The sequence below is a fragment of the Macrobrachium nipponense genome, chromosome 47 (genome assembly GCF_015104395.2).
Source record: "Macrobrachium nipponense isolate FS-2020 chromosome 47, ASM1510439v2, whole genome shotgun sequence".
Taxonomy (NCBI): Eukaryota; Metazoa; Arthropoda; class Malacostraca; order Decapoda; family Palaemonidae; genus Macrobrachium; species Macrobrachium nipponense.
Window position 1 is genome coordinate 31,048,716 of NC_087222.1, and position 10,779 is coordinate 31,059,494.

The 10,779-nt window shown below is 43.6% G+C and overlaps 2 protein-coding genes across 3 annotated transcripts; both read right to left on the reverse strand.

Moving 5' to 3' along the window:
• Window positions 1-409: 409 nt before the first annotated feature.
• On the reverse strand, window positions 410-6,226 carry LOC135204618 (phospholipase ABHD3-like). Its single transcript, XM_064234764.1, has 7 exons — window positions 6,019-6,226; window positions 3,813-3,979; window positions 3,303-3,513; window positions 2,644-2,756; window positions 2,299-2,533; window positions 1,500-1,665; window positions 410-690 (listed from the first exon to the last, which is right to left on the reverse strand). The coding sequence occupies exons 1-7, from the start codon at window positions 6,154-6,156 to the stop codon at window positions 410-412; spliced, it is 1,311 nt and encodes a 436-aa protein (XP_064090834.1). The 5' UTR covers window positions 6,157-6,226.
• A 747-nt stretch (window positions 6,227-6,973) lies between these two features.
• On the reverse strand, window positions 6,974-10,436 carry LOC135204837 (protein ABHD1-like). Of its 2 annotated transcripts, none has more exons than XM_064235046.1 (7): window positions 10,333-10,436; window positions 9,561-9,727; window positions 8,684-8,903; window positions 8,371-8,483; window positions 7,887-8,124; window positions 7,560-7,725; window positions 6,974-7,242 (listed from the first exon to the last, which is right to left on the reverse strand). In XM_064235046.1, exons 2-7 carry the CDS (start codon window positions 9,671-9,673, stop codon window positions 7,007-7,009), a joined length of 1,086 nt encoding a protein of 361 aa, XP_064091116.1. In that variant the 5' UTR covers window positions 9,674-9,727; window positions 10,333-10,436; the 3' UTR covers window positions 6,974-7,006. The 2 variants fall into 2 exon arrangements, with proteins under 2 accessions (XP_064091116.1, XP_064091115.1); XM_064235045.1 differs by lacking the exon at window positions 10,333-10,436 and adding an exon at window positions 10,088-10,326.
• Between the last annotated feature and the right edge of the window lie 343 nt (window positions 10,437-10,779).

The window sequence follows — 10,779 nt, forward strand, 5'->3', positions numbered from 1 at the left end:
ATATATTGGCTTGATCACTTTACAGGATGTCTGGGGTGTCCTTAAACTTATTGTGATAATGAAGTCATGTCTGATTTTAAGACCTTTCTTCTTGTTGACCACAAATAGCCTCGTCGATAGGTCAAATACACTTGAATAGAAATGGGTAAGATTGGACTACCATGAGGATGGAAATCCTATAGCTGGCTGAAGGCCGGGAACAAGTGATATTGAGAAAAAGTTTCATGTTTACAATCTAAGGGACAATATAACAAACGCAAAACACACAAACACAAAAGTATCACTGAGCTTTTAATTGTCTGTAAAAGCCAGGCACGCTTAACAGTCCATGTGCGCGCTCTCCATAGACCTAGTGCGTAAACACGGAAAGACAGGAACAGCATGAGAGTTCTTCTTTTCGCAGTCATTGTCAGACTGACTGCTGAACAAACTGATTGCCTTCCTGCCTGATTTCCCTCATCTTGTCCAGATTTGAGAAGACGCCGCTCACGTACTGTCTGAGGAGCCTGTCTCCGTAGAAGGTCATGTACGGAAAGAGTCCTTCAAGAAATCCAACGTACTGTCTGAGGAGCCTGTCTCCGTAGAAGGTCATGTACGGAAAGAGTCCTTCAAGAAATCCAACGTGGCCACCTCGTGACGTTACAACTAAAGCCACGTGGCTGGACTGATTGGCTCTGTCTATGGGAATACCTGAAAATAGAGGATGTGGTGATTTCTTGCTGTAATAGGTCAAGATTATGGTTGTCAAAATAGATATCTTTATTCACTGTTTATTGTCATTCATACAGAACACGGCTGGAAAAGAAAAGTAATGTTTAGCGCGTATGAGATATTCAACGGGAAACTTTGAGATCGAGTGTTAACTCCAGGTAAAGGAGCTTCCACCCAGGGTTCTAGAAGGCTGGTGGATGCTACCCTAGTCCCATCTGTGGACTAGTATGTAATGTACCATATCTAGGGTATGGACTGACCATCTGAAACCTCTCTCTCAGTTAGCTGCAATCGTTTAGTCTGGATGATAATACAAGAGGCCAAACGTTCAGTTGAATTCCCATGGTATTTATTATGAATCTCATTTATGCTTAAAATTTGACAGACAGGCAATTAAGCATTGATCCTTCGCTCAGGCTGCCCCTTTGAGACACTCTGGTGAGAAAGACAGTGATGAGCCCAGGTTTATGGGGGGTGATAGATAGGTCCAAGTCTGGGCAAAAGTGACGATGGTTATTACCCTCTAAATAGCCAATGAATAGTGTAGATAAACGAATTTTTAGTGATTATTCAGGCAAATACATAGTGCAGTACATGTATTGTAAAAACAGGGATGGTACAAAATCATTTGACAGTTAGTAGTCATCAGATATACCAAGGACAACTGCCCAAAGGGGTCGGCTAGCACATGGACAGGTTATGACCGTTGCTTGCCAGACACTATGGGCTCGTAAGCATCATCTGTGACTTTGTGAATAAGTAAGAAGATATCAACAAAGGGTTCTTGCCTTTCTTTGGCAGGAAAGGGTCATCCGCTGACGTCAGGCAGAGGAAGGGGACCCTGATTTTGTGGAGTTTGTCATCCAGGGACGCTGCCTTGTAGTACTCCTCGGCTCCCGGGAACCCGAAGTTGAGGGAGGTGAACCTGTCGTCGAATTCTCTCAGGGTTTTGCTCTACGAATAAATAGATGATTAAAGAAATAGAATAAATAGATGATTAAAGAAATAGACAAGTAAATAATGTTTACTATCAACACTCGCATCAGAATTGAATACGATTACATTAACGACTTGAAAGCATTCGTGCCATCGCACATCACAGTCACAAATAACGTAATCAATCAGACAATCAGATAGATTGATAGAAATGAAGCAGGAATACAAAATAACAAAGGAGAGGAAACTGGTAATGCAGCCAGCCATCTAAAATCAAGAGGAGGAGTTGCTGATAGATTTGACATTTGAGACTGGCTTCACGTTTTCCTGGATCAGGAAGACTTCCCTACAGTATTTCTGAATGGGTTTGATTCTATTTATAATACTCCTGATGCTGCTATTATTATTATCATTAATACATTCAGAAGATGAAGAACCCTATTCATATGGAACAAGCCCACCATCAGTGCCACTGACTTGAAATCCAAGCTTCCAAAGGATGATAATATGGTGTTTCCAGTGAACACCATATCCTGTGGAGGCTTGAATGTCAAGTCAATGGCCCCTTTGGTGGACTTGTTCCATCTGAATAGGGTTCTTCATCTTCCAAATAACAACAGTAGTCAATAACGATGACTTTCCACCCCCCACCTTCATGAGGTGGTCAAACTTCCAAGGGAAGTCTCCCTCCAGCTGCTCTCTGAAGGTGCAGAAGAGTTTCCTCATGGCCATAGTGAGGCTCTGGTTGATGAGAAGGTTGAATACGGGCTTCTCCAGGCTCTCCGTGGCCACGAAGAGGTTCCAGGGGACCGAGTACACCAGGGCAGCCGCCAGGTAACGTGAAGCCGCCTCTCCCCGCTTGACCAGGAAGTTGCCGAGGACCATCCTGGAATGACGGGGCGGTAGTGAGTCCTTGAGGACATCAGTGAAAATGTAACTATGCCTTTATATATCATGACTACACCCTTCTTATGGCTGTGTCATCCAGAATCTTACCCTCCCAGAGATATCCCGTTCGCCAAGACAGGCGCTTCGGGGTACAAGGAATGGATGTGCTCCAGGGCCTCCTCCAAGTCGTCGCTGTTGGCTCCACAGTAGGTCCTGGGTGTCTGGAGGGGACAGAATGCGAAAATGAGTCCCTGTGAGAGGTTACTGGCTCCTGTGTGCTTTAAGGGCCCACAGCTGACAGTCTTAACAGTTCATCTTCAATGTTATCTTTCCGTGTTCTGCTTAAAGTGATTAAGATAGAAATGATACCAATAACATGAGGCTCAGTTAGTGAAATTACTAGGAATAATCTGTGCTGGGCAAGGTATGAGGCTTGTGACCTCATTCCAAAGTCCCAGGGCTTAGAAACATGCATAACTAGGGACATTACACTCCATGTCTAAAAAGCTTTGACCAAGGTGTCAGTCGGTCTTCATTCTACAGATCTACTACATATAAGAGCCAGAGGCGAGCGCTAGCCCTATGCTGGACAACAAACAGCAAGTCTATACAGAGATGTAATTACCTACGATCTAAACTTGTTGAACACAGACAAATGAAATATACGTGTATGCAGTGTGTACTAACAGTGTCATGTCCTTTGGAGAGGCCTAGAGTCAGTCATACGACCAGACCAATCCTTAGAGATAAAGTGGAAGGAGACTAACCTTAAGCTCCGTCCTTCCCATCCCGCGGTGGTTGAAGATGACGCAGCAGAGGTCGAGGTCCCTCAGGTTATGGAGGTAACCCTTGACGTACTGGCTCTGGGATGTCCCCGTGAGACCAGGTAGGACCAGGAGGATTGGCTGGTCCTTTCTCCTAGGCTTGCAGGTCCAGTCTAGGGAGATTACACCGCCATCTTTGAGGGGGAGTGTCTCTCTGGATAGGTGGGAAAGATTATAATTTTTATTTACAGTAACACTTCAACAGAGAAGACTTCTGTGCTTATCAGCTCCACATTGTTATCACTATTTTTGCTTCCCTATAATTTTTAGACATCATACATCTTTAAATAATTCTCTTACCTTGAATACTAAATGTAAATTACAGGTTAGTTAAGGTTGGGGAGTCTACGAAATTGGCACATATTATCTCACATGTCAGGCTAGTCACTGAAATCACACCCAGAGTCGCCTTCAGAGAGCGACGCAGCCCCGACGAGAGGCGCATGAACTGACCTTTGGTAGTGAACCCGGGGCATGTTCGTCCGGATGGAGAAAGCAATGACCGTCTGAAGGCGTCCGTCCAGGCACCAAGGGGTGGGCCAAAAGTGCTCGTGAATCAGGGGCAGGTGCTCCGTCAAGAAGTCTCTCCAGGCTCCTTGTCTGCATGCAAGCAGAGGTTTCTGGGGGAGCAAGGAAAGGATAGTACTTGGAATCAGAAACAGTAACAAGCAACCCCCAGGGAACTGTACCCCCAAACAAGACGCACCCATGGGTACTGTAGGGGGCAGCATCTCCCCGTCAGATTGAGGCCTGTATCGAGCCCCTTCTCTGATAGATCTTGCAAGCAGAATAGGCCTATATATGTCCCAGCGGCAATTAGACCTATACTACTACTATGATGAACATCAACAGAATTACTGGAAGCTTTGAACAGATCAGTGACCTTCCAAGTCATCTCTGATGACAATAGAAAAAGAAAAAAATGTATTTAAGAGCAAAACTCCATTCGCAAGGTTGTGAAAGAGCCACTCGCGCAATTGATTTCAACCAGAATTGCTTCAGAGAATGCTTGTGTCATACCTATCTATCTATATTTCCATCTCTATCTATCTATCTATCTATCTATCTATCTATCTATCTATCTATATATATATATATATATATATATATATATATATATATATATATATATATATGACTGGTAAAAAATCTCTGTTACAACAGAATTCCATCTAATAAAGTGAGCCCATATGAGCTCCTTTTAAGATATATATATATATATATATATATATATATATATATATATATATATATGTGTGTGTGTGTGTGTGTGTGTGTGTGTGTGTAAGTATGTATATATTCGTTTTGTACATAAGCTTGTGTTGCCAAATAAAAATAAAATACTCATATTGCTCATCTATATAAAAGCAATGGAGTAACGCGGACGAGAGAGAGAGAGAGAGAGAGAGAGAGAGAGAGAGAGAGAGAGAGAGAGAGACGGGATGATTTATTTCTTAACCGCGATGCTCTGCAATGCATAGCGCAACTTCGATTTCTGCGCGCGTGTGAGAGAAAAATGCGGGAGATATCATGACAGTCATTTTTTAGAATTACTTTTAGCGATTACGAGAGTGAGCAGTTTGGATGTTCGTGTATAACGCTTGAAGGACGGTGCTATACAGAGAGAGAGAGAGAGAGAAACACTAGACGTTATAGTATTTGCTACGTTGAGAGTAAACTGACCTTCGCTCATAACTGAGATTCCGACGTTACAAATCGAAAAGTTTTAAATAAGGTTTACATAAAGATTAAACTTTAAAACTATGCTCTGTATTAATTTTAACTATCAAAATTTTACTTTTAGAGTAAAAGTTTCTACGCATCATCAAGATACAATTATTCATTTTGTTTAATTCTGTTGGTTTAAGTTGCAAGTCAACTGCGCCTAGATAGATCATAGATGTTCGTTGCATCTTGGCGCGTTCGATCTTGCAAGAAAAGAAATATTCACTTTAAAAAATCCAGCATAAATTCCTACGTTAGTTTACCAGTAAATCAGTGCTATTTTCTTTATTAAATCATCGTATTATATATATGATATTATCCAAAACTGAATAAACAACGGACATTTAAATGGCTTTGTGTGTGTACACAGCTAAAGATTCATACCGAACGTCACTGCACAAGTAGGAAGTCAGCGCCGTGAGAGTTGCCAGTTAGCTATACAAACTAGATACGAATTATTATTCACACTTTTTGTTTTCATTTTTTTTTTTTTTTTGCGGCGAAATTCGATGAATAAACGGTATATCTTTCCTACCTGGGTGTGGACAGATAAAAAAGAAGAGTGCCTTCGATGGAATGAGAACAAAGGCGTGGATGTTGTCAACGTATTTATTTATTTATTTGTTTATTTATTTTCTGGAGGTGAGTTAGTATAATCTAGGTTTCGCATCAAAGTTATACCTGCATATTACGTAGACGCATTTCCAGTAGCCGTTTTTGCCCCTGCGTGCTTAGGTAACGTTCAGATGAATGATATATTTTAATAAAGTGACACAACTAGATTATTTTTATACGAAAACGAAGATAGAAAGATGATCAGATAACCCAGAGCTACCATTTTGATAAACAACTTTTTTTTTTTTTTTTGCAAGCCTGCGCACGCATCACAGAAACTTTTTTTTAAAAGAGTCGACGCCATAGGACCAGCACTTACCTCCACAGCGAAGTTGACGTAGTACAGCAAGTAGCAGATGACCACAGCGAATGCGACGCCCACGAGAGAGCCTTCTGCGGGTATGGCGAACCAATCCAGAAGGGAGTGGGACAACGTAAAGTTGGAATTGACCGACATGATCACAGCTAGAGCGACTTTTTGGCGCACCCTCACCGCTCAGCTAGCAGGCTGATAATGACTCTCTGGGTCTCTCTCTCTCTCTCTCTCTCTCTCTCTCTCTCTCTCTCTCTCTGAACACACACCTGCCTCGCCGTACTGCAGGTAAACAGAGCGATTAAAAGATTAAAAAATAAGGAAAGGAAAAAGATTTCATCTTTCTTTACCCTTTTATGGTTTTATATGGTCGACCGTTTGTGACGTCACGTTTCACAGCTGCTAAACAACGTCAGTCTTCTTTTTTAATTCCTTGATCGGAGTTTTTGACGTCATTAGTGGTAGCTAGGCTGATTAATTGATCGTGTGGACTTTTTTCTTTTTATTTTTTCCAAACATCAGCAATTATGTCATGGACCATCACGGATGGTGTCTTGTTCGTCACTTTTTCGTGAGTCGAACTATTTCAACAGAGATCTTTCACATTCTCTTGTTGAAATTCTACTTATTATCATTATTAGTCTAAAATGCTTATTATTATTATTACTTTAACATGTTTGTAATCTTCATCCTTTATCTGTCCCTCATCAGAAGCCTGCCCTCATACATTTGGTATTCTTCTCCGGCGTGGGTGCTGGGCACCATATACCCATATACCAGATGGGCGCCAGGGACATTATAGATGCCAACGGCGTCTCGATACCCATCGGTCTTACAATGAATTCGTTTTTTTTTTTTATTGTAGATAAACTGTAGGATTTGAATTCTAACGAGACACAGCTAATGATTACACTTTATTCAAACATAAACAATGCCGCCCCCCCGACACCTCATGCCCCCACCCCCAAAAAAATCGAGCTCACACTCTATAGGTCTAGTAACCAACACCATCACAGCAGCCTCTGAGAGTACCAACACCATCTCCCGCCATTTCGAAGGCGCGTATTTTGTCCAGGTTCGACAGGACGCCCAGGGCGAATTGGCCGAAGACGCGGTCGCTGTAGTAGCTCCTGTAGGGGAAGAGGCCCTCCATGAAGCCCACGTGCCCTCCGCGGGACGTGACTGCCAGGGCCACGTGGCTGGAGCGCTGTGCCCTCGAGATGGGTATCCCTGAAACATAAGAAGAAGAAGAATGGATAATGGAGCCATCTTTATTTATGGAGCGAATTTGCTTTGATATCACTGTGCCACGGCGACTGACATTCCTATACGTGGATGATCTGTGTATGTGTCTGTACGTGAGTGTGTGTACTCGTGTACGTGTGCATGTGTACGCATTGCTAGACGGATAGACGTGAAGATATCCGTTTAACATCCTGATTCATTCGCCATTTTGAATGGGGATGAGATTGATGTTTGTATGCACTTGTGCTCAGAGAGAGAGAGAGAGAGAGAGAGAGAGAGAGAGAGAGAGAGAGAGTATTAACCTCTGAGCGGCTGGAAGAAGTCGTCCTCGGCGTTCAGGCAGAGCAGAGGAACCCTGACCTCATGCAAACGGTCGTCCAGAGACGCCGCCCTGTAGTAGGCGTCCACGTCTCTGTAGCCGAAGTTCAGCGCCGTGAAGTTATTGTCGAAGTCGCGGATTAATTCGCTCTGCGGGAAAGGAGAAGAAGAAGTCGTTTCGTTAGTGAACGTAACGCAACTCCCGACTGAAGGCGGCCAAGATGATGGGAGGGCTAAAAAATGTAGTCAAAACAATGGGAGGGCTAAAGAACGAAACCAAAACAATAGGAGGCCTAAGGAACGCGACCCACCTTCATGACTCTGTCGTACCGCCAGGGGAGATTCTCGCCGCCCAGGTGCGACCTGTACTGGTCGTAGACTGCGCAGAGGGACCTGGTGATCCTGCGGTTGAGGGCCAGGTTCAGCCCCGGCGTCTCGAGGCTCTCGGTGGCCGTGAAGAGGTTCCAGGGCACCGAAAAGACAAGGGCGGCCGTCAGGAATTGGGCGGCGCTCTCGCCTCGGGTGGCCAGGTAGTTCGTGATCCAGATCCTGTCGGGGTGGAAAGTCTTTGAAAAATAAAAAATAAAAAAAAAGATTGTTTGTCTGAAAGATTGTGAGGGACAGAGATTGATATACAGAAACACACACAAAGAGGTCACAAGCTTGAAGGTCACAAGAGGTCATAAGGGGAAACAGTAACGGAGAGAGAGAGAGAAAAAAAAAATAGATTGATAAAACATCAGAATGAAGTGTGGACAGATGCAGGTTTATCAACCATGAACAGTCCCTTCTTACCCCCCTAGTGATATGCCAGTAGCCACGACGGGCGATCCAGGGTACAGCGACCTGATGTGACCCAACACTTCCTCGAAGTCGTCGCTATTCGCCTTGCAGAAGGTCCTGGTGGTCTGAGAAGGATAGAAAATCGTCGTAGAATTCAGTCCTGCGACTGTCTCTCGCCATAACGCCATTTTAATTCGCTGAAATCGAGCCTAGTTATGTCAGGAATGATATCAGTGGTTGCTATGAAAGTAGGACGAATAACGAGAGAGAGAGAGAGAGAGAGAGAGAGAGAGAGAGAGAGAGAGAGAGAGAGAGAGAGACGAACCTTCAACTCTGTGCCAGCCATCCCACGATAATTCATGACGACGCAGCTGGCCTCTGTCTCCCCAAGGCTCTGGATGAATCCTTTGATGTACCCGCTCTGGGACGTCCCCGTGAGTCCTGGCAGGAAGATGAGGATGGGCCGGGGATCCTTCGTGTCCTTGGGAGGTCTGCGCAGCCAGTCGAGGGATAGGGTCCCGCCATCCTTCAGGTCAAACAGTTCCCTGAGAGGGACGAGAACATTGAGAGGCAAGGTCGTCCACTTTTGTGCATAGGACGGGTTGGTCTGGGTTCTTGGAAATTCGAGGCTTCTCGTTTTTTGCGCTCGTTTGTGCGTGTTTGTGTATGTGTATGTTTGTAAACAAATGCAAGGGCTCCTACGCGTTGTCTTGAAGCAAGGGCTGCCTTACCTAAGGCCGAATATGTCCGAGAATGACTTGTTTTGTATTCAAAACTGTTCCCGTGTAAGGGACACTGTCACCTTGAGAACAGTTTTGGAAGAATTTGTTGTGTAAGTTGATACGAAAACGAAAGTGAGAATAAAACCAGTCGTTTTGAGGGTGATTCAGGGCTATAGATGCACTCCAAATGTAAAATACATATATAATATTACACATATTCTGAGTGAAACAAAAAGACTGTGTAGTTACAAAGGGGCGTTTGTCATCTGAACTTTAAAAAGGGGAAAAATTTTTTTGACAGTCGTGAAAGCCCAGATATATAATACAAAGGATAAATCTAAACCTACAATCCACAAAACAAGTTCACAATCAATATTCCATCTCTACAAAAGGCAGCCGAATAATAATTATCAGCGCTCCACGCAAGATAGAATCATAATCATCTAACTGACTGAAAGATCAAAGTCCATCGTGGCTCACCTCTCGTAGGCCATGTCGGGCATCAGGCCGCGGATGACACACCCGATGATGCTCTGGAGGCGCCCGTCCACGCACCAGGGCGTCGGGTAATAGTTTTCCTGCAGGATGGGCATCTGCTTCAGGAGGAACCCCTTCCAGGGGCCATCCTTGCACACCAGGACGGGACGCTAGGGGGAGCGAGAAGGATTCGTTAAGTATCAGGGTGGCTGTATTTTGACCACTCCTTCCCCATTGACTGAGATAGGGAGGCGTGGCCGCTTCCTCGGCCTCTGATTGGCTGTAACCGATGACGTCATACATACGTCATGAATTTGCGGGATTTTGAATGGCTGATCAAAGGTAAACATTGAATTTCCGGGATTTCGATTGGATGATCAAAGGTAAACATTGAACGCCATCGTATGTTTTGGGTTTATTTGATTTGGACTGGGATTGAAAATGGTGAATGGACGAACGGGGAGATGGAGAGAGAGAGAGAGAGAGAGAGAGAGAGAGAGAGAGAGAGAGAGAGAGAGAGAACACCCTACCTTAACAACTTCCACCAGGTAATACAAGACGTAACAGGCCGTAGCACAACCTACTACGACCGTAACTGGATATCTGTCACTTAGAGAATATAACCACTCCATTAACTCCCCCAATACAGTGTCAAGAACCCTGCAACTACGGTATCCAGAAGCTACAGTGAATGGAGCTCCCCCTCACAGTTACAGTAGCGCACTGTCAGCCCGTCTACAGGTACAGGCAGATGAAGGCTCACTGTAGTACTTACAGAGTCTGTTGCACTTGGCAACAAGCGCTAGACTCATGTGGTCTCCCACGTGAGGCTTTATAGCTCTGCGTTGTCGTCGGGTACGGAGTGGAGAGAGAGAGAGAGAGAGAGTTTAACACAATCAGTATCGTCCTATCTTATTTTCATATATTCGTATCAAATCACGATTATCTTACCGAACTGATTAAGCCAAAGATTAGGGTAACGGGGTCACCATGTCGTGACCTCGTGACCGTACGTAAGTGGGTATATGACGAATTTTTATTTTCTGGAAAGGTCAAAATTTGTTTGTATTCAGGAACTTTTAAATATTATTATTATCATTATTATCATTAGTATCATTATTATTATTATTATTATTATTATTATTATTATTATTATTATTATTATTATTATTGATTTTATTATTATATTATTATTATTTATTATATTATTATTATTATTATA

Excerpts from the sequence above, each read along its gene's own strand:
- LOC135204618 (XM_064234764.1), bottom strand. The coding sequence starts at position 6,156 with ATGTCGGTCAATTCCAACTTTACGTTGTCCCACTCCCTTCTGGATTGG. Across the intron at positions 3,514-3,812 it reads CCCCGGGTTCACTACCAAAG|AGAGACACTCCCCCTCAAAG; the intron begins GTCAGTTCATGC and ends CCACCTATCCAG. Across the intron at positions 2,534-2,643 it reads AACGGGATATCTCTGGGAGG|GATGGTCCTCGGCAACTTCC; the intron begins GTAAGATTCTGG and ends CCGTCATTCCAG.
- LOC135204837 (XM_064235045.1), bottom strand. The coding sequence starts at position 10,189 with ATGGAGTGGTTATATTCTCTAAGTGACAGATATCCAGTTACGGTCGTA. Across the intron at positions 9,728-10,087 it reads ACCTGGTGGAAGTTGTTAAG|CGTCCCGTCCTGGTGTGCAA; the intron begins GTAGGGTGTTCT and ends CGCTCCCCCTAG. Across the intron at positions 8,125-8,370 it reads ACTGGCATATCACTAGGGGG|GATCTGGATCACGAACTACC; the intron begins GTAAGAAGGGAC and ends CCACCCCGACAG.